The sequence below is a fragment of the Papio anubis genome, chromosome 9 (genome assembly GCF_008728515.1).
Source record: "Papio anubis isolate 15944 chromosome 9, Panubis1.0, whole genome shotgun sequence".
Taxonomy (NCBI): domain Eukaryota; kingdom Metazoa; phylum Chordata; class Mammalia; order Primates; family Cercopithecidae; genus Papio; species Papio anubis.
Genome location: NC_044984.1, coordinates 10,834,149 through 10,856,371, shown reverse-complemented (window position 1 = coordinate 10,856,371; position 22,223 = coordinate 10,834,149). Strand labels below are relative to the sequence as shown.

Here is a 22,223-nt window from a genome sequence, read left to right as displayed (position 1 = left end):
ATTTTTGTTCATAGGAAATAACTTACCAGTAGTTCTTTATACAATATCATTCTTAAAATATACACTTTTAAATGTTAATTAATAGAATTTAATTGAGGAGTATGACAGCAACATTAAAAAGGTCTAAGTTTTAAAAATGATTTCATTCATTTTTTGGGTTAATTTGTCCGGCAACACTTGAACGCTAATTTCTAGTAATAGAATATGTTTGCTGATCATAAACCAAGACACATAATCTGTAACTGTGAGTTCAATTATGATGTATTGGTGGTTTTGTCAAAATAATTGTTCCTAGAACGTAGCACAAATACTTTTGTTTACTCTTTCCTTATTTCATCAACAACAATTTTCTACCTGTCTATTAAGGCTAAATTGGTAGCAATATATCTCTGGAAAAAAAAAAAAAAAAAAAAAAAAAAAAGAACATATATAAGACCAAGGTAAAAAGCAAAACTATGTTTAATTTTGAACAAGTTACTCTAAGATACCTGAGGAACATTTAGACTGAAATATCAGTAGGACTTTAATTTCAAAAAAGTGGTTTAGGATTTAGTGTCTTTTGGATATTATTCTATCAGTTCGAAATATGACCTGAGTTTCCTCATGAAATTCTAAGTATTTTCCAGATCCGAGGCAAATATCACCTCCCTTTTCCCCTCGACAGTAGTGTTTGTAGTTCCCTTTTCTGATTTAATAGTACATTTGATTCTTGATTCTGTCTAATTGCTTTTTTTTTCTGTTTTCACTATTTTATAGACTTCTTAATGCTTTTTTTGTGGTAAATATGTTGCATTTGCATAAGGTCAGAAACAAAGCAGTCACTTATAAAATATATTCCTTGCATAATAACAACATTATTAGATTATATCTACAGCTTCCTCTGAAAAACAATAAAGATATTTGGATCCAAGTGGTGTAGTATTTCAGGTGAGCAGAAATGTACAAATCAGAGAAGGCGGGGGAGATCTAGCCTATATTTGCATGTTAATATACCTGACTTTATCCTTTCAGTCATTACCACAAGTGGAAAGTTTCAGCCCATGCCAGTGATAAATGGACACAGAAACTGTTGGGTTTAGAATTCACTAACTCTTTCAAAGAAATGAAAACACTTTCGTGAAGGTATGTGAGACTGCATTCCTTGGTAGATCTTTTGGGATTAAGATAGAATTATAGTAAAAACAGGCAAAGACTTCCTTAAGTATATGAGACTGTATCCAACAGCAGAAGGTTCTGATCAAGACTGGAAGTGCAATAAAAGCAATGAAGATAAGTATCAGAAATGAATGCTCTTCTGCAATAGTTTGATTGTAAATTTCTTAATGACGCAAAGTATTAAAAACTTGGATTTTTTTTTTTGTCTCTGGAAATGGCCACCGAATTGGATAAAATCTTTCTGACTCTGGCAATAGTGGAATTCATCATCGGCATGCTGGGGAATGTGTTCATTGGACTGGCAAACTGCTCTGAAGGGATCAAGAACCAAAAGGTCTTCTCAGTTGACTTCATCCTCACCTGCTTGGCTATCTCCACAATTGGTCACCTGTTGGTGATACTGTTTGATTCACATGTAGCGGGACTTGCTCCACATTTATATGCCACAGATAGAGTAGTAAGACCTGTTACTGTGCTTTGGCACATGACTAATCACTTGACCACCTGGCTTGCCACCTGCCTGAGCATTTTCTATTTCTTTAAGATAGCCCACTTCCCCCACTCCCTTTTCCTCTGGCTGAGGTGGAGGATGAACAGAGTGATTGCTATACTCCTTACATTGTCTTTGTTCTTACTGATTTTTGACTGTTTAGTGCTAGAAATGTTTATTGATATCTCACTGAATATAATAGATAAAAGTAATCTGACTTTATACTTAGATGAAAGTAAAACTCCCTATGATAAACTCTTTCTGTTAAAAACTCTTCTTAGCTTGAACAGTTTTATCCCCTTTTCTCTGTGCCTGACCTCATTGCTTTTTTTATTTCTGTCCTTGGTGAGACATACTAGAAATTTGAAGCTTAGTTCCTTGGGCTCTAGAGACTCCAGCACAGAGGCCCACAGGAGGGCCATGAAAATGGTGATGTCTTTCCTTTTCCTCTTCATAGTTCATTTTTTTTCCTTACAAGTGGCAAATTGGACATTTTGTATATTGGGGAACAACAAGTACACACAGTTCGTCATGTTAGCCTTACATGCCTTTCCCTCGTGCCACTCATTTATTCTCATTCTGGGAAACAGCAAGCTGCGACAGACAGCTGTGAGGCTACTGTGGCATCTTAGGAACTATACAAAAAGACCAAACCCTTTACCTTTGTAGACAGTCTTTCCAGAAGCTTTTCTAAGAGAATAACTCAATGAGGAGCATTTGGGGATCACTTCCACTGTGTTTTTGTTTTGTTTTGTTTTGTTTTTCCTTCTGGGTTTCTCTAAGAATTTTGGAACATAAATGAAATCCCACCAGGCTGCTTTTGATGGTAATTCACACATTGCTAGTCGATACCATTTTAAAAGTAATCATTTTTGTTTGGAGCATTGGCAAGCAATATTTTAGCCTCACATATTATTTCAAAAAATCTAAATTATTTAATTTTATATGCAAATAATAGGTAATTGCAACTTGTGGAGAAAAAAGTGTGTGATTCTTTAGAAAGCAAGATAGACTATAAACTTGAATGGGTAAAAGATATACAATGTGGGTAGAAAATCTATTTAAAAACTAAAGTCACAGTAGGAAAAATACAGACTCATAGCTTCAAAGCCAAGCTTTTTTTTTTTTTTTTTTTTTTTGAGACGGAATCTTGGTCTGTCGCCCAGGCTGGAGTGCAGTGGTGCGATCTTGGCTCACTGCCACCTCCACCTCCTGGGTTCAAGCAATTCTGTCTCAGCCTCCCGAGTCTGGGACTACAGGCACACATCACCACACGCAGCTAATTTTTGTATTTTTAGTAGAGATGGGTTTTCACCATATTGGTCAGGCTCGTCTCGAACTCCTGACCTCAGGTGATCCACCTCTCTCAGCCTCCTTAAGTGCTGGGATTACAGACATAAGCCACTGTGCCTGGCCCCAAGCATTTTTTTAAAATGAAAAAAAGTGGTATATTTTTGTTATTAGAAGTCTTATTGATAACAAGGAAATACGATGATTATATGAGAAAATGATGATTTGTAGTATGAAAATAAATTATCTTTAAATGGAAACTGGAAACACATGATTTAATGCTGATGTCCATTTAAAGCCCCAAATAATAAACATTTTGATGTTCCTAGGCACTTGCTAATGTTGCTAAATTCTAAGACACGCAATAAGCATTTTCAGAGAGGCAGAAATCAGTTTCTACCATGTTATGTAACAGAACTAAAATTATAGAGTTTTATCTCTTAATTCACAATTATACTCACATTGCTACTATAAAAAGATCATAAATACATTTAGAGGATGATTGTGTTTGTGTTCGTTTATGTGACATGCATTTTGTTGCAATATGATCACTGGATTTCTTAGAGGAAAAAATAGTAACAATGTTAGCCAGGAAGGCACAGAAAGCAAAGTGACGTTGTTTACAGAATGTTGCAGGTTTATTGTAAATTTTAGACAAGCATATGTATACATAGTCCTGCCTTGACTATGATAATCTAAGATTAGATAAGGTAACTATAGGTTGTATATAAGGTTAGGGGTGGGAAATTTTACTAAAAATTTTTGAATATGATGGCATAGATTAAAACATTGTACAGAAGCTGTATAATGAAATTTTTTTTACCAACGAAGGATACCTTTTAGAATTTACTTTCGATATATTCTTTATATTGTGCTAGAGTACAGAAACAAAAATATGCTATTAAATACTGATAAATGCATGCTTGTAAATTAATCTTGATGAAGCTATAGGTGAGGGCACCACTGCACAGCTGTGCCCTGGAGCCAGAAATGATGTTAGAATTATTAATACTTCCCCCTCCCCATATGCATCAACTGAAATTGTAAGTACATCTGAGCTATGTGGTATCATGTATAAATAACAGTGATGATGATAGTTTTAATAATAATACAGAATCTATTTTCTTAGTAATTTGCCTTTTACAAAATAAAATGTACATATATTATTTTAATCACTAATTTAGTATTTTATCAAAGATTATAATCATAATTTTCTTGCCTTGATAAAAGGTAATGTGCAAATCAAGTTGAATATATTTTAGACTTAGATATTGAATTTAAATATTTTTTAATATAAATGACTTAACTTTGTACTATTTACAAGATAACCCAAAACAGTATTTATATTTTATATTTTTGTGTTAGTAAACTTTTCTTTGGTAAGCAATTGATCCAACTCATGGGCAACCTTATTGGTAAATTAATACATGTCTAACTAAGAGTAACACATGTCTAACACTTAGTAGGCAGCAACCCCAGGGAGATGGGACTACAAGGAACAGGGACCTATTCTTCACAATAGAAGCAAAACGAAAGTAAAACTAGTAAAAGCAGCCCAGGACATATTCTGGTTATTGCAACTGATGTATTGTAATCTGTATTTGTTGTGTGTGTGTGTGTGTGTGTGTGTGTGTGTTTTGAGATGGAGTCTTGCTCTGTCATCCAGGCTGCAGTACAGTGGGGTGATCTTGGCTCATGTCATATTAGTAAATATTAAACCTCTTCTCTTCTCTTCTTTTTGAGACGTAGTTTTGCTCTTGTTGCCCAGGCTGGAGTGCAATGGCACAATTTTGGCTCACTGCAACCTCTGCTTCCCTGGTTCAAGCGATTCTCCTGCCTCAGCCTCCCGAATAGCTGGGATTACCGGTGTACACCACCACGCCTGGCTAATTTTTGTATTTTTAGTAGAGATGGGGTTTTACCATGTTAGCCAGGCTGGTCTCAAACTCCTGACCTCAGGTGATCCACCTGCCTCGGCCCCCCAAAGTGTTGGGATTACATAAGCCACCATGCCTGGCCAGTAATCTGCAAATTTGAATGGCAAATGAGAGCAAGCTCTGCACCTCCACTTTCTCCCAAAAAAGGCCTTTGTGGGAATTTAGCAGTCACCAAGCCACAATCCAAGAGCCATGCCCAACACATGCACTGCCACATGCACCATGGAGAAGAAAGACTGATGTGATTATGACCTACCCTGGGACGCAGCTGTTGGGGAAAGAGGGAGATTATCACTCATTTTTATAGACTCCCACTAACCTCACTTGTCAAATAAATGCTCATTTCAACATTCTGGGTGTAATCATTGTGGTTATTTCAATGCACACAGTCGCGTAATTTATAGGAGAGGAACAAATAACCTGTTTCAACCCATAGCTCTAGTTCTGAAGGCAAATAAGAGACAAATCAAGTATAACAAGGCATGTTTTCTTAAATCGTACTGTATGTATACATCAGGTAGAAATCCACACCTATACTGATTTCCAAGAAAGAGGAGCACCAGTTTCCTCACTCTCTCAGGTGGTTTATCTGCTATGTATTAGTAGGTGGCTTTTTCTAGCAAAATCTTGATTAGACAGCATCTTCTTTGAGCCAGGGTCATGCTTTAAGGGGTGTTTTCTTTTTTAAAAAAACTTTCATTTTAGTTTCAGGGGCGCATGTGCAGGTTTGTTATACAGGTAAACCCATGTCATGAGGGTTTGTTGTACAGATTATTTCATCACCCAGGTACTAAGCCTATTGCCCAATAGTTATTTTAGGGGGTGTTTGTATATTCGCACAGTTGTTTTTCTTTCATTCTAGACACCAGATGGTATTTTGTCTAGAGTAGGACATAGATTACTCTAATTATGTAGATTGAAAAAATTGTGATTATTAACTTGGACTTTGAATACAACTCACAGTATATGGGACTTGTGGTTTTTATACTTGTTATTGCATCTTTTATTTTTAGTTTCTTCAGTGTAACTACAAACTCAAATGTTCTTTAATCGCTATCTCCTGACTGACTTGTTTTCTGTGTTTGTCACAGTTAAGCCATGCCTGTCAATGGAGTCTTCTTCTCAATTAGCCTTTATATGACTTACAGAGCATTTCTGAAAACATCGGTGACGTTTTCAGATAGGGCTATCTTGCTTCTTGTGTCACAAAATCTAGTTCTCTAGCCATCTTCAACTCCCTGGGCTAGAAATAGTTCCTTTTCATGAAGAAAAGTACTGAGCCTCCCCCATCTTGGGTGGCAGACCAGCATGTTCCTTTTGATTCTGTATGATTTCTTGATTGAACTAGAAAGATTACAGAACAGTGCTGGGTTTTTCAGGATTAGAATAGAAATGGTTCATAAGTTCATATATGAATGTAACATTTCTCTAATTTTAAGGAGGTACTTTCTTTTCTTGCTCTGATACTTGTTTCACAGTCAAGCCTTACTCATTTTCTCCTTTTGTGTGCTGCTAGTGGGACTGCCAACTAAGTTAGCACTAATTCATTTAACAAATAGTTATGGAAGACCTACTATTATGCAGGCCCTTTATGTTCTGTGAATTGGAAATATACCAATCAACAACAACAAAAAAGTCACTTATGTGGTTGTTAAGAGAGTTGCTGGCCAATTTGCCAGTCAGCATCAATACTGGCTGAATAGAAACACATTGTCAGAGAACAAGGCAGGCAAAATCCTGTCCTGTCCTCAGAGAACCATAGATTTGCAGCTTTTGCGTAGAAAGATTTTTGCCTGGGTTTGGGAGTCACTGTAAGACATACATCAAGAGCCTCTCAGTGAGTGCCAGCAATGTATTCCAGACCAATTAAGTAATAAAAATCCCTGAGGGTGGCCCACAGGCATCAATGTTTTTTTACAGCTTCCACATTAACTGCAATGTGCAGTAAAGGTTAAAAACCATTGTATTAGAGTTCAAAATAATACAAATAAATTATGTAATATATTTTACTGTGGATATATTTTTATGAGACAAAGGATTTTACCAAAGGAAGAATTAATGAAAAGAATTTCCCTCCTACTCTCCGTCTTATTTTTTTTGCTATTTTCCATCTTTTTTACTATGTTTTTCATTTCAGTTGATAAGAGCTTATTCGGAATCAAATAGCCAGGAAGGCATTGGAAACCAAGCTCAAAAGTTCAGTAAAACAGCTCAGATAGAGGAATAATTTTGGTTTGTTTGCATACGCTTTTACATAATTGAGTAAAATCATCTCCCTTTTTGTCTATTTCTTTAAGAAATCCTAAAAGCTTCAAGACCCAAGCCAACTGTCATTATCTTCATGAAACTAGAATTAGTTATTGGCCATAGACTTTATAACACCCTCCTCTGTGTTGTAATTACATTTTGATCAAACTTTGATTACATTCAGTAGTAAAAGCACATTTAATGTTGCTTTTTTTCACTACTCTGTGAGCTTTTTGATGCTTCTTTTTATTACACTTAATTCATCTAAAGTAGAATCGGAAATATGATGGAGTTTAATGAAACAAATGAATAATACACATATTATAGAGGTTATTTTTAGATAATTCTTTTAAAATTAAAATATTCAAATCCAAATGGTATTGACTTTCAGTTGAGGAGGAAATTACAAATCAGTGTAAAGAAATCTGTTGGGTATTTGCATACCTGACTTCGCCCTTCTAGATGTCCTCACAAATTGGAAACTGCTGACAGTACCAATGATAAGTTGGCCCATTTACTATATTTACTGTTTAACTTGTAAGTCAGTAGCTGATTAAAAATAATGTTAAAGTTTTTTTTTTTTTAATTAAGATATGTGAGACTGGATTTTCTTGCACATATTTCAGGCCTACTAGTGAGATGAATATTAAAAAAACCAGAAAGATATTTTCTGAAGATAAGTGAGATGGCATCAAACAGAAGATCATTCTGAGTTACTGTAAACATTTTAAATATAAATCTGAAAATCATCAAGTTGGATATTACTCTGCAACATTTTGACAGCAAAAGTATCAGTGAAACATAGTATTAGCTTTCTGGATTTGCTTCTACAGAAATGCCACCTGGAATTGGAAATACCTTTCTGATAGTAATGATGGGAGAATTCATAATCTGAATGTTAGGGAATGGGTTCATTGTACTAGTTAACTGCATTAACTGGTGAGGAGTCAAATGATCTTATCAGCCGACTGCATCCTCACCAGTCTTGCTATCTCCAGAATCAGTCAACTTTGGATAATACTACTTGATTCATTTTTAATAGCATTATGGCCACATCTATATGCCTTCAACAAACTAGTAAAATTTATTGGTATTTTGGGGGCACTGACCAATCACTTAGTTACCTGGCTTGCTGCCTGTCTTAGTGTTTTCTACTTCTTTAAAATAGTCAATTTTTGCCACCCCTGCTTCATCTGGCTGAGATGGACAATTAGCAGAGTGCTACTTGTACTCCCACTGGGGTCTTTATTCCTACTTGTTTTCAACCTTGCATTAACAGGTGGACTTAGTGACTTGTGGATTAACAGCTACACAACTTATGAAAGAAACTCAAGTTGGTCTTTAGATGTAAGGAAAATTCTATATTGTAATGTCTGGATTCTTGCCAGTTTGATCTACTTAATTTCCTTCATTCTGTCCCTGATCTCACCACTCCTTTTAATTCTGTCCTTGATGAAACGTATCAGGAGTTTGCAGCTCAACACCATGGGCCCAAGGAATCTCAGAATGAAGGTCCATAAGAGGGCCATGAAAATGAAAATGAAAATGAAAATGAAAATGATGGTGTCTTTTCTCCTCTTCTTTTTGGTTCACTTTGCTTCTCTCCTACTAACAGGTTGGATTTTCCTTGTACAGCAGAAATAGCAGGTCAATTTCTTTGTCTTGTTGACATCAATTATTTTTCCTTCAAATCACTCATTTGTCCTAATTTTGGAAAACCACAAGCTGAGACAGACTGCTGTGGAACTACTGTGGCATCTTAAGTGCTACCTAAAACGAGTGAAAGCTTTAGTTTCATAGACTTTTCCAGATTTTTCTATATTCCAGAGGAATTAATGAGAACACATTGAAGATGTATTTTAGCATGTGTTTTTCACCCGGATTATTTTAAGGTATAAGTGAGCATCACAAAATTTCCCTAGAATCGCCTATAAATGAACAATTTACTCATAAAGTCAGCCAATGTAATACTAGATTTTTAAAAAAGTAAGTCTCATTGTCATTTTAATATTTGCTAGTAACAAGGAAATATTTGAGACTTAATATAAATATAAAATATATAATGCAACATGTTTTATTTTATATGTGCTGGCAAATGTGTGATGACATTCATATGTGAGGAAAAAAAAAGTAGTATTTGGAAATGGTTCTAAATACCATTAGAACCTAATATCTACTCCAATTTTTATAACACTAAGTAAAAGACATTAAGAACTAAAAATGTTGAAAGCATATAATCTCATAACAATAGATGTAACTTTTAAAACAAAAGATAATTCTCTCATTAGGACCCTAGCTAGGAATTCAAGCTATCATACCTTTGTAGGATAAGTGTAAAATCAACTGAACTTCTAAAAAGAAGTTGAATACTTATCCCTATGTCCATAATGATGCTTCTATTTTTACTTTATAGGATCAAAACCACACTTTGACACAAGATCTCTGTGTGTGTGCACATGTGTAATGATATATTTTTGTCATACCATGAATACTAGTGTGTCACATCAGAGAAAACTAACACAACCAACTCACTAAGAATAAGAACATAAAGGAAAATTTATAAGAGAATGTCACATATTTGCATATATTTTAGGCATGTTTGCATTTGTGTATAGTTCTAGGTTGACTTTTACAATAAAATAATTTAAAGTAACTGAAAATGTATACAATATATAATCTTAAGGCCAGTACAGGCCTATACAGACATTTAGATTTTTAAAACTTCATTCATTCTTAGATACTGTATAATAAATTTCCTAATGATTATCATGGACATTATCTTGCTTTAGAAAGGGCAACATTAAAATCACACTGGCTACATTTAGGTTCAGATCGTGAGGATAATTTGGTTTGGAATTACTCCTTTCAGTAAACAAGTTAAATTCCCTTCCCCTTTTCCTTCCCCTTCCCCTTCCCCTTCTCCTTGCCCTTCCCCTCCCCTCTCTGCCCTCCCCTCCCCCTCCCCTCTCTGCCCTCCCCTCCCCCTCCCCTCTCCTCCCTCTCCTCCCCTGACCCTTCCCCATCCCTATTCCCTCCCCTCCCTCTCCCCTCCCCTCCCCTTCCCTTCCCTTCTTTTCGAGATGGAGTTTTGCTCTTGTTGCCCAGGCTGGAGTGCAATGGTGCAATCTTGGCTCACCGCAACCTCTGCTTCCTGGGTTCAAGCAGCCTCCCATGTAGCTGGGATTATAGGCATGCGCCACCACGCCTGGCTAATTTTTTTGTATTTTTAGTAGAGACAGGGTTTCTCCATTTTGGTCAGGTTGGTCTCGAACTCCCGACCTCAGGTGACCTGCCAGCTTTGGCCTCCCAAAGTGCTGGGATTACAGGGGTGAGCCACTGCGCCTGGCCTAAACTTTTCTTTAATGATCAAAATTCAAAAGATTTAAACAACCATACACAATCCTTGCTTCTAGTGAGTGGGACTTAGAAGTAAATGTCTTATTAGGATTAAGTCCTCACATCTCAGGTACTATCCTTGGAGAGATGAAGCTATATGGAGCAGAAACCTATTCCAGATAATAAAAGCACAGAAAATGACTATTAAACGATGAAGGCTGGGAGACAGTCTGGGACTGTGGCTACCAATGTATTGCATTCTGCCTATTACAATGACATTTTGAGATTAAGCTCTGCACCATCATTTTCCATAATAAAAGCCTGGGTTGGAGATGCAAGCCATGATCCAAGACAACCACAACTCTTACATCCAAAGCTAGTTGCAGGCAATCCGGAGAGAACTGTATCCTATCCTGGGAACAAATAATTGGGAAAAGAAAATGATTGACTTTTTTTTTTTTTTTTTGCCAATTGCTTTATCCTAAAGTAAGTTTATAGTCTTGATGTCATGAGAGTTTTTGAGTTCCCCCGTCTCAGTTTGGTCACACAGTTGATTTATAGAAGAGCTGCCAATAACCTGAATAACCTGTTTCTAATGCCAAAAACGGCTGATGCCTGGGCCCTGCCTTAGGCCCAGAACTTAAGATGAGAAGATATTTTGGGTGTGCAAGCCATGTCGTCTTTAGCTTTACTCAAAGAAAACATCCTCGTGAAAATATGCATGGATCAATAAATATTTCAGAGGGCGTGATAGTCTCTGGTGAATCTCTGATAGTTCACATGGTTTGCTGCTGCCCTTAATTTCATGTCCTTTGAGCTAGAAACTTCCTTAATTAAAATACAGAAATAAGGAGGCCATCGGCAAAACCCATACTTCCAGTCCACTCATCTGTTACATTGCTTAATGCTGTGTACAATGACCTAGGCCCTGAGCTAGATTATTGCCAAGAATAAATCTTCATTTAGAAAATTGATCAGATGGTTAGTTTGATAAATTCAGAAAAATGTTAGGCAATATTTTTTTGGGAAGGTTATTTGTAGAAGAAATCCCGGGTGACTGATAAACTATTTTCAATTTTAGCTATTTTGAGGGGCACCAATGTAGATGCAGCTTCAGAAGACAAAGGCATTATCTTGACTTGTATATTGCCACCTCTATTCCTTAGCCCCATGTTTAATAAATGAATCAGTTCTGGAAATAATTTACGTTCCCTTTTATATAGATATAACCTGGCCCCTGAACTTCGAAGCTTCTATTAATTATTTTCCTTTTAGACTTCAGTTTGAGATACTTTTGCAGTTTTCAAAAAACAATTAAAAAGTGAAAATGATCTCTTGAACAACAGTTCTTTTTTAACTTTAAACATCTTGTATCTTTGGCTTTTTGTTTTTTGAGACAGGGTCTTGCTCTGCAGCCCTGGCTGGAGTGCAGTGGCATGATCACAGCTCACTGTTTTTTGTTTTGTTTTTGTTTTAATCTGCTGAACATAATCTCTAATTCTCTGCCAATGATCTTAGAGCCAAGACATTCTAGTTACAATATTTCATTATTTGGCTGTGTGATTGTTTTTCTCCTTCTTTTTGGTTGATGAAAAGTTGTACCCAACTTCCTCACTAATAACATGAATGATCTCCATATCTCTTTATTATTCATTGATGCATTCCACTATTTTACAGTGGCTAAGTCCATATTCTTGGTGTTGAAAGTCATGAAGATGGTGAAGACTTTGTAATGTTCATTGCAGATTCCTAATCAGGACAGAAACTGGCAGGGATGTCCTGCAATTAAGCTACTAAGACTTCCATAGTTTCTTCTTTTCATTTGTAGTAGGCTCTTGGGAAGGTCCTTGGGCCTTTTAGTTGTGCCAAGAGCATTGCTGAAATGTATATTTGTACGGGTAGGGGGAGGTTTACTGAAATTTTGAAAAGATTCATGACCTGACCTGGTGGTAATCCTGCTGAGCAAATCCTATTTAGTTTGTTCATACTGCTATAAAAAATACCATAAAATGGGTGCTTATAAACAACAGAAATGTACTTCTTACAGTTCTAGAGGCTGGGAAGTCCAAGATCCAGGCATTCACAAATTTGATATCTGGTGAGGGTTCATTTCTTTGTTCATAGATGACTTTTCCCTATAATCTTACATGGCAAAAGGGGTAAGGGAATTATTTTGGGGTCTCCTTTATAAGGGCACTAATCCCATTCATGAGGGTTTCATCTTTATGACCTGATCACCTTTCAAAGGCCCCATCTCCTAAGATCATCACTTTGGGGGTTAGAATGCCAGTATGTGAATTTTCTGGGGGCACATTCAGACCATAGTACAAGTGTTAAAACTGCACGAAGAATCCCTGCACTCAAGGTAACCCAAGCAATAGTCTAACATGAATCAATCCAACTCAATTATTGGGAATTCTCATAGTTCTTGCAGAGGTTCTTTCCTTGGCCTATTTTCTTGGAACTTCCCAAATCTAGTCTTTAGACTACTTTCCATGCTCAAACGTCCAAGTATTAGGATATTCCTTTCCCTCATCTTTTGTCCCTGTATTCTTCAACTTTCATCCTACCCCTTTATGCTTCTGCATGTAACTTTATTTTTATTTTTATTTTTTTTTAATTTATTTATTATTATTATACTTTAAGTTGTAGGGTACATGTGCATAACGTGCAGGTTTGCTACATATGTATACTTGTGCCATGCTGGTGCGTCGTCATCTTTATTTTCTCCTTGACTCTATCAAAAGCTACTGATGTCCTGCCAGAAAGATCACCTGTTAAAAGCAAACTGCAAGATTTTCTAACAAAATTGAGTTAGGGATTCTCAGGACAGGAACAGACATGGCTTCAAATTTAAGATTGTCTGATCTCTACTCTGGGTAGCAAAGAAAAGTGTTTTCCTTCCATTCTGAGAACAATGTCCTTCCTCTCTCTTCCTTTGCTCCCATATCCCTCAATCTCACCACCGTCTAATAAAATAAGCCAACAGATTTAAGGCTGCAGAGAGTATAAAATACTTGAACTTACATAACAAATCATGTTAAATATTTATATTTTAGTATGAAAGACCCTCAATAGTTACGTTAAAAAAAGTAACTATTACCCAGGTAATATTTCCGTCCAGAAATTTGAGAAACAGGATTATCTGTAATTATCTACACTTTTAAGAAAATTGAACTCCTTATGAAATATATCTTTAGGAATTACTGGAGATTCATTTGAGGTCTGGTTGGTTACCATGACCTTAGGAAGTTACTTAACCTCTCTAAATCCATTTGCTTCTTTGAAAAATGATAAAAATGTTTTCCTCACAGGGTATATGTGAGAATTATGGAGCTCAGGTATATGAACACTTTTTCATAGTTTCTGGTATTAAAAACTCAATATATTTTTTAAATGATGCTGATGGTAATGATATGCTGTTTGTCACCACATGTATTTTTACCCAGAATTAAAAAAAAAAAAAAAAAAAATCTTTTCCTCTATCCCTTAGGTTACATACGTTGCTATGTTCACTATTTTCCTTTTATAGCTCAAATAAACTGTAACACATCATTTCCCTTTTTTTGTCAGCTATATTTCTTAAGTTTTGTATTTACTGATAATAATTATGCCACCTATGTCTCTGCTTTTTCATGCTTGAGGGATCTCTGGAACAATCAACGTGCATGATGGTCTGAAAAAACCCAATTTATGGGCAATAAAGTGAATCATCTTATTATCAGGGACAAATATATCTGTTTCCTTTATTGACTGCTGACTATGTAGAGCATACCAACCAAATTGCCATTCATCTATCCATCCAACAATATTTGTTAGCTATTCCACACTGGGCAATGCTCTAGGCTTGGGATAGAACAGTGAACAAACAAAATCCTTGGCCTAATGGATATTACCTGGAAGTGTGCCAGGAAGAATAAACTCTCTTGTGAATTACAACAATAACTGGGTTTATTCAGGTCAAAATCTTGTTTTGTCTCCTGAGAATTTCACTGAATTGCAACATGTAGGAGGCAAAGTATACCTCAAGAATTAAGAGCAATTGTGAATAAATGATAAACCACAGAGCTTACATTTACCTCCTAATATATATGCATATTTATGTAAATATATGCACATTTACATTTATGTAAATTCATAATTATTTACATTACATAAATATGTAATTTTTACATATTTAAAATGCAAAATGTGAAAATTACATATTTACATTTATGTAAATATGTATATATTAGGAGGTAAATGTAAGCTGTAACTGTATACATATATAGTATGTAAGTGGTAACTGTGTACATATATAGTTACTACTTACATTTATATATGTGTATGTCCATATATGTATACATACAATGCACACACATACTGTTACTACAGGGTGTAAAACTGAATAGGATATAGTGTCTTCCCTCAAAGAGTTGCCAATTATGTTGGAGGATATAATAAATACAAAGTCTGTTTCTTCGGTTTAATAAATGACTGATGTGAGGAAAAAAGTAGGAACATGTTCACATAGTCACCCAAATGGAGCATCCTACTCTGTCACCATTTCAGCATTAAGACTAGACAGTCTTTTGTGTTACAAATTGGGACATTAGTGCTCTGGGAAACAGTGATGTTCACCATTCTAAATCCCTTGGTATTACTATTTCATTTATTAAACTACACTTCTGATATTTTAGATTAAAATGTTTGGCTTATCGCAGTCTAGGAAACCTGTCTTGAGTATATAAAACAGATAGCTGATGCACAATTAGGGAAAAATAAGGCAATCTATGAAAATGGCCTTATGGATTAAAAGAAGTGAGCTCCTATATGGTCAGTGGAATCCAGGAAAAATTTAATGGAAAAAGTGCCATCTAAGCTTAGCTTTAAAACAGAGTATCTTCAGGTAGAAAAGGCATAAAGGAGAATATGCCCAAGTGGAGTTTGGCTGGAGACAAAGAATAAAGACTACAAAGAACAATTACCCAAGGCCAGACCTGGTGTTGGAGGGGGCAAGATACTTACTACTTAAAGACATAGAACAACTAACTGTTCGCTGGGCACAATGAGTGGAATATAGAACACTGCATCTAGTTTAAAACTTTACCCTTCTTAGTGGTTTATTATTTTTTTCTGAAAAAACATGTGTATACTACTTTTACTGCACTTCTCTATATCAGATCTTGATTTAAAACTTTACCACTCTTAGTGGTTTATTATTATAGTTTTTTTTTTTTAATCTGGAAAAAACATGTGTATACCACTTTTCCTGCACTTTTCTATATCAGATCTTGATTAGCTCACCACCATTACACACACACCTCTCTCTTCTCTTCCATCCTCCCAGTTGTAGAATCATTCGTTGTCAAATCAGTATTCAGTATTGACATAATTATGACAGACTTTACATGACTAGTATTGTTTATAGTTGAGGTATACAGTGTAGTTTTTAAATTTTTATTTTTCTCAGGGTTCAAAATTACATGTTCTGTTTTAATTTTGAAAAATATGCAATCACTAATTTATCCCCACTCTATGGAAAAATGAAAGCTCTCTAGGCTGTATTCAAATACACCAGGTACTCTATCAATTTTTATTTTTTGAAATATTCTACCTGAGCGCTCCATCTTTAGGCATTTCCTGTTGACTTCATACTGTTCTCCCCTACCACTCTCCCTCTTTAATATATTACCGTTTTAGAAACTTTATGGCTACCCTGTAATAAAACTCTTTCCCCACTCAACAACAGACAGTACCTTTCAAGTTCCGACTTTATAAGGACAGAACCACCATTCCATTTATTTCCGCCGCCCTCCTTCAACATTCCCACCTGTATTTCCGGCTCTCTTTTTAAAATATGGTAAATAACATTTGCATTCCACTTCGTAACCATAATTATGTACTTAAACAATAAAAACCATAACAACATTTGTATTTTACGATTATTTAAATGTTATTCACTGAACAGCCAAGCTTTGTGTTACTATGTGATTTCCTTTTCTGCGGTTCCAAGCCTCGATCCACGACGTCCTGCCACAGGAGCATTGCAATAGAGCCCATTTTCTCACACTCTCGCCATTAGTTCAAAAGCTTGCAGCATTTTGTCTGGTACTTGGAGGATGCTTTTCCTGTACAGTTTTGCTTTTTTTCACTGAAAGTTTCTGATTATTATTATTTTCTCTTGTGGAATGAAGAAGTATGTACCTTCTATATCACAATCTTAATACCTTCAGCTCTTACTCACTCAAATCTTGCTTACAATCCAGTCCAGTACTCACGGTTTACTGATTTGCTTTTTCCTGAAAATTTTAGCCTTCTGTTTTGTTTTGAAATAATGCAACCTCTGCGCTTTGTCACGTCCTGAAATTCGTCAGGTGTTTTAGGATGCACACTTTCTTAGATCTTTTCGAGGGTCTTAACTGCAGTTCTGTTTCCGGAATCGCGTATTTTCTTTCTAGGAACTGTAGGCTCTCGGCGGCCCCCAGAGGAGCTCTGCTTGTAGCGAAGAAAGAGGCCGCGAACAGCGCCTGAGCACTAACGCGAGACTGTGGGGCTCGCCATTCGCTGCTCCGCCGCGCCGCAAGGGACCCTGGGAGTAGGCCATTATGCTAGCCCCTGAGGCCGTTAGCTTAGTCACGACTCTAAATGTGTACCTGCAATCGGATGTTGAGGATCACCGAGCCCGCGACGTAGAAGTACGGGAAGTTCATGCGCAGCTGCCAGGCCAGCTCGAAGAAGGCGAGCAGGGTGCGGGAGAGCCCCTTGCAGAAGACGCCGTACGAGGTGGGGGCCGCGGCGGGGCTTGAGGCCCTGACGGCCAAGGAAGGCTGAGCCGCCGGGGGAGCCATGGGCCAGGTGTCGCCGCCCGCCCAGCGTCTGTACCGAGGGTTGCCGCAGGGCCCACGGACCCCCTAGCAACGGCTGGGACCGGCGGGACGGTGGGCAAAGCGGCCCCCAGGCTCACACCCAAGCTTGCCGCTGCCGCTGCTGGGTCCGGTGCGGCGCGTCGCCCCTGGCGCCGCTGGGGCTCCGCCCCTTCCTGTCTGCTTCTCACTTTTGGCATTTACCATTTAGAGCTCAACTGGTGGTTGATCTGGAATAGGATGTGTTATATAGCATGTACGAACAACCGTGCAGATATTTCCACTTTAAAATGAAAAAAACTAAGCGAGATGTAACTTGCTTTAGGGCACAAAATTTGTAAAGTCCAAAGCTAGATTACAACTTTAGTTTGTCTGCTGTGTTCTGTGGGATGTTAGCCAAGAATCTTACCCTTTTGATTTAATAACATTAATATTAGGGCAAGATTATTCCTAAGCCAGTAAAGGCACAAGGTCTCTGTATTCATAATATACCATAGGCATAAAGGATCACAATCTTAGTCTTTGGATTTTTCTATGTATTAGGAATATTTAAATTGCAAGTGACAGAAATGATAAACATTCAAGCAAAAAACTAGTAGACACGCGTATATACACAAGGACGTACATACAAAATCATATTCCCGTCTATGTAAACCTTTAAAAAGTTCAGATTAGCTATGGAAGCTTCAACCATTTCTGCATGGAGATGCATCTGTGAAACCCGTGGCTAGGCTGTAAAGGCTAGAATACTACTCTGTACTTCCAAACTCTTAATACCGTTAGAGTAACTGCACAGTGAATCTCTAATAGCCACAATACTTTTGCAATTTAAATGACGCACATTTCATTACCTTCACTTATCTCCCATTTTAACTAGACAGCCTTGTATGTTTTAATCTTAACACGTCTTCATTCATGGATTATTCAAATGTGTGATTTCTGATCATGACCTTAAGATTACAGTCTTGTTCTGAAAAGCATTGTTCAGATACCACACATCGCACCGTGCACTGCATGTCTAGCAGCTATTCAAAGCACAAGTTCAGTACCCTAGAGTACCTCTGTTTCTATATAGTCTACTGATGATATGACTGGTAGAAATAACATGCCATTGAGAAATTTATAAAAATTAATTTTGTTTTCCCAGCCAGTATTTCTTCTTTTGCTACTTTGCTGTACCAATACCACTACCTGGAGATAGTACTTACAGGAATTACTTATGACAACTTCTAAAATACTGGTATACAGACTGAAGGGCAATGTAAAATAAATGATCCATTCCGAGAACTGGGAGAAGTTATGTAATTTCAGTTCACAAATATAATTTACTCACTTTGAAAATTGAAAGACTAATACATAGAGCCATTCAGGGTCACAGGAGTCGTTATGTTCCTGGATTTTTCATTTCCAAATATGTAAAGCTATGTGGACTCATTCTCTCTTCTATTCCTCTTTTGTGCCACCCTTTATGCCCTACTTGCTCCGCTCTAGGTAACTCCATGAAAACTTTGTCTTCCACCCTGAGACCGTGGGGAAAATAGCAGCCACCCACTGATAACATGGCCAGATTGAGGTCCTATTCTAATGGGAAGGGAATAGGCAAAGAACAGTCACAAAGCTCCAAATCCTACTCCTTAATGCTCTAGAGCTGAAGAAAGATTTCCTTCTTTCCTCCTGAGAGTGGGATAGGACCAATAATGTAGATGGTCATAGTTTTTATCTGCCCCATGATGTTTTAGATTTGAATGCCTAATCCACATTTCTTGCTAGTAGGCACATATGAACAGTCTGTCAACGATAACACATCTTAAGCCATTTCTCTAGGTGGTATTTCATTGACTCTTAATTGGCCTTCCTTTCCTAATCTTTTTTCATTTCCCTATTTTTGATGTTATATTCCAGTTTTGATACTTTATAATTTCTTGTTTAGCTTGGTGATCTTTTGGCAAAGTTTTAAGGTAGGCTTCAGTGGGTCTGCAAAGTACCATATTGTCAAACTCTCAATTCCCTTTTTGAGAATTTGCCAAGGTAAGTTCTCTCTTATATAAGAAATGCATTCAGAATGCAAGGATGGGATGCATAGGATCCAAGCCTAAAGGCAAGAGAAAAATTGCATATCAGTGAAAGAGTCTGTCCCACATTTGCATGCTAACAAAATGAGTTACCTTTCAATCATCATCACACAGAAACTGTCTGAGATTTAGAAGAAACTTTTACACAGATTCAGTACAACGCTGAAAGGAGAACAAATTGTATCGATGATACCAATGATTAGGTTCCCTAGCAACACTGGGCAATTTCTGGATCAAGACTGTATAATCAAGCATCAGATGTGTTATACTGAAGCAGACAAACAGTTACAACATGAGAGATTAAGATTTTTCTCTGTGTATTCTAGTTATAAGGAAGAATATTTTGCTGAGGGTGATATTAGGAGAATTCATGATTAGAATATTTGGAAATGGCTTGATTGTACAGATTAACTGCATTGACTGCCTTAGGCATTGTAAGATTCCTTTAACTGACTTTTCATAAGTTTAGCCATCTCCAGAATTTATCAGCTGTGTTTAATACTGCTTAATATTTTTGTACTTACGTTCACACCACACCATTAACTTGTGCTAATACCAAACTAGAAAAAAAGTACAATTTCCTTTTGGACACTGATCAATACTCAACCCTCTGGTTTGCTATCTGCCTGATAATTTTTGGAGGTGGGGGCGATTCAAGATAGCTAATTTTTTCTCAGCCATTTTTCCTCTGGATAAAATGTAGAATTAATTATGTGAATATTATGATTCTGATGGAGTCCGTGGTTTATTAACATTCCATTGGGATATAAATGATTTTGGAGTCTGTAATCTTTCTTACTTTCTTTTTATCATGTACTATTTTTCAACTTTTGTATCAGATTCGATTCACTTTATGGTAAACAGCCTGCTGGGCATGATGCTTTTGCACATAGTAGCAACCTTCTGCCTTTCTGATCACTCTAATTCTGATTCTTGGGAAGAACAAGCTGAGTCAGACCTCTTATAATGCTGTGAAAGATTATATTCTTGATGTGATGGGAAACCTTGGCTCCTTGAAAGTCTTGATGAAAACTGTTTTTTGTATTAGGAAAAAATAAAATCAAGTAGAAGCCCACATAAAAACTCTTTCATTTTTCTTTTCTTTTCTTTTTTTCTTTTTTTTTTTTTGCTATGGCTTTAATATATGCATAGAGTTTGGCATCATTGTAATTCTCACCAGAACATACTCAGAGCTAAACATATACTCTTATTTCCATATCTCAAGCAAGACTTTTCTTTTTCCTCCCCCACCTGTCTTTTAAACAATGAGACACACTTAATAATTGCCAGATTATTAAGATCTATTGTATTCTTCATTACAAGGCCAGAGAGGTTGCATGAAAAATCACCTATACGTGAATCTATTTTTTTAATTGAGACATTTATAAACCATACATGTGGAAGAATATGATACAGCATGCATTTATGCATGCATTTTGAAAAGCATCTTGAGAATTCTGCTTCCTTTTAGAAGGTAGAAAACCAAAAGAGAATGTTGCTTCTGCTCTAACAAGGGGAGTAAACTAGGTCGGCTACAAAGTCATAATTTATTTTGAGCTTGTTAGAACTGAAGTTACAAGGTGAGCAGGTAAACTGAATTTTAGCACTTTGGGAGGCCGAGGCGGGCAAATCACGAGGTCAGGAGATCTAGACTATCCTGGCTAACATGGTGAAACCCTGTCTCTATTAAAAATATGAAAAATTAGCTGGGCATGGTGGCGGGCACCTGTAGTCCCAGCCACTCGGGAGGCTGAGGCAGGAGAATGGCGTGAACCCAGGAGGTGGAGCTTGCAGTGAGCCGAGATCCCACCACTGCATTCCAGCCTGGGCGACAGAGCAAGACTCCATCTCAAAAAAAAAAAAAAAAAGCCTTTGCAAATAGGAGACACAAATTGTTTCATCTGTGGCAGAACTCCAGAAGAGTTCTCTGGCATGTCGATAGGTAACAAGAAAATGGCTGAAATTTTAACCAGTTCTTACAAAGTTTGAGTGTAGTTTAATGTAACAGTTTAGAGTACCTGGGAGCCCCAGACACAGGAGTGATCAGTAATTGCCAGCTTTTTCTTGAGCTTCTACTGAATGCTTACTGGAAAGGTTGAGGACAGAGCAGGAAACCTGGGAAAGCTCCTTTATGGTACATGGTATAGGAGGTAGAATAATGGCTTTTCCAAAGATGTCTATGACTTAATCTTTGGAACTAGTTAATATGTTACATTATACGGCATGGGGACTTTGCAAATGTGATTATTGGTATGCACTCTGAGATGGGAGATTATCCTGTATTATTTAGGTGGGTTCAGTCTAATCATATCAGTCCTTAAAAACAGATTATTTCTTAACTAGGGTTAGAGAGATGCAACACTTCTGACTTTGAAGATGAAGGAGGCCCCAAACTAAGGTCTGCAGGTAATTTCTAGAAGCTGGGAATGGCAAGGAAATGGATTCCTCCCTAGAGCCTCCAGAAAGCAATGCAGCCTTGCTGACACCTGGAGTTTAGCTTAGTAAGACATATATCAGACTTTGATCTACAGAACTGTTAAGATAATTTTGTAGCATTTAAGCCACTAAATTTATGATACTTTGTTTCAGCAGCAGTGCAAATCTAAAACAAATGGGAACAAAGTCTTCTTAAGTTTTAAGGAGGAGTAATAGAAACTGGAGAAGCCCATTTACACTGGAACCTGCCTGAGTAAAAGGTGGTTGTTGGCCAGTGCTAGGGGACAGGCAAGAAAACTACACATGTTCTGGATCTTTATTAAGCAAAACCTGCCTGCTGCTGGGTGAGGGGCAGGGCATCCACTGTAGCTTGGCCCCTACTCTGATATTGGGCAATAGCTGATTGGCACCAGGG

At 37.0% G+C, this 22,223-nt stretch overlaps 2 protein-coding genes across 2 annotated transcripts; one reads left to right on the top strand and one right to left on the bottom strand.

Annotated features, from left to right (window-relative positions):
- The first annotated feature begins 1,369 nt into the window (after positions 1 to 1,369).
- TAS2R42 (taste 2 receptor member 42) lies at positions 1,370 to 2,314 on the top strand. Its single transcript, XM_009180219.4, has one exon. The coding sequence runs from the start codon at positions 1,370 to 1,372 to the stop codon at positions 2,312 to 2,314; it is 945 nt and encodes a 314-aa protein (XP_009178483.2).
- Positions 2,315 to 15,270: 12,956 nt separating this feature from the next.
- On the bottom strand, positions 15,271 to 17,465 carry SMIM10L1 (small integral membrane protein 10 like 1). The gene has a single exon (XM_017945668.3). The coding sequence runs from the start codon at positions 17,283 to 17,285 to the stop codon at positions 17,079 to 17,081; it is 207 nt and encodes a 68-aa protein (XP_017801157.1). The 5' UTR covers positions 17,286 to 17,465; the 3' UTR covers positions 15,271 to 17,078.
- Between the last annotated feature and the right edge of the window lie 4,758 nt (positions 17,466 to 22,223).

Excerpts from the sequence above, each read along its gene's own strand:
- SMIM10L1 (XM_017945668.3), bottom strand. The coding sequence starts at position 17,285 with ATGGCTCCCCCGGCGGCTCAGCCTTCCTTGGCCGTCAGGGCCTCAAGC.
- TAS2R42 (XM_009180219.4), top strand. The coding sequence starts at position 1,370 with ATGGCCACCGAATTGGATAAAATCTTTCTGACTCTGGCAATAGTGGAA.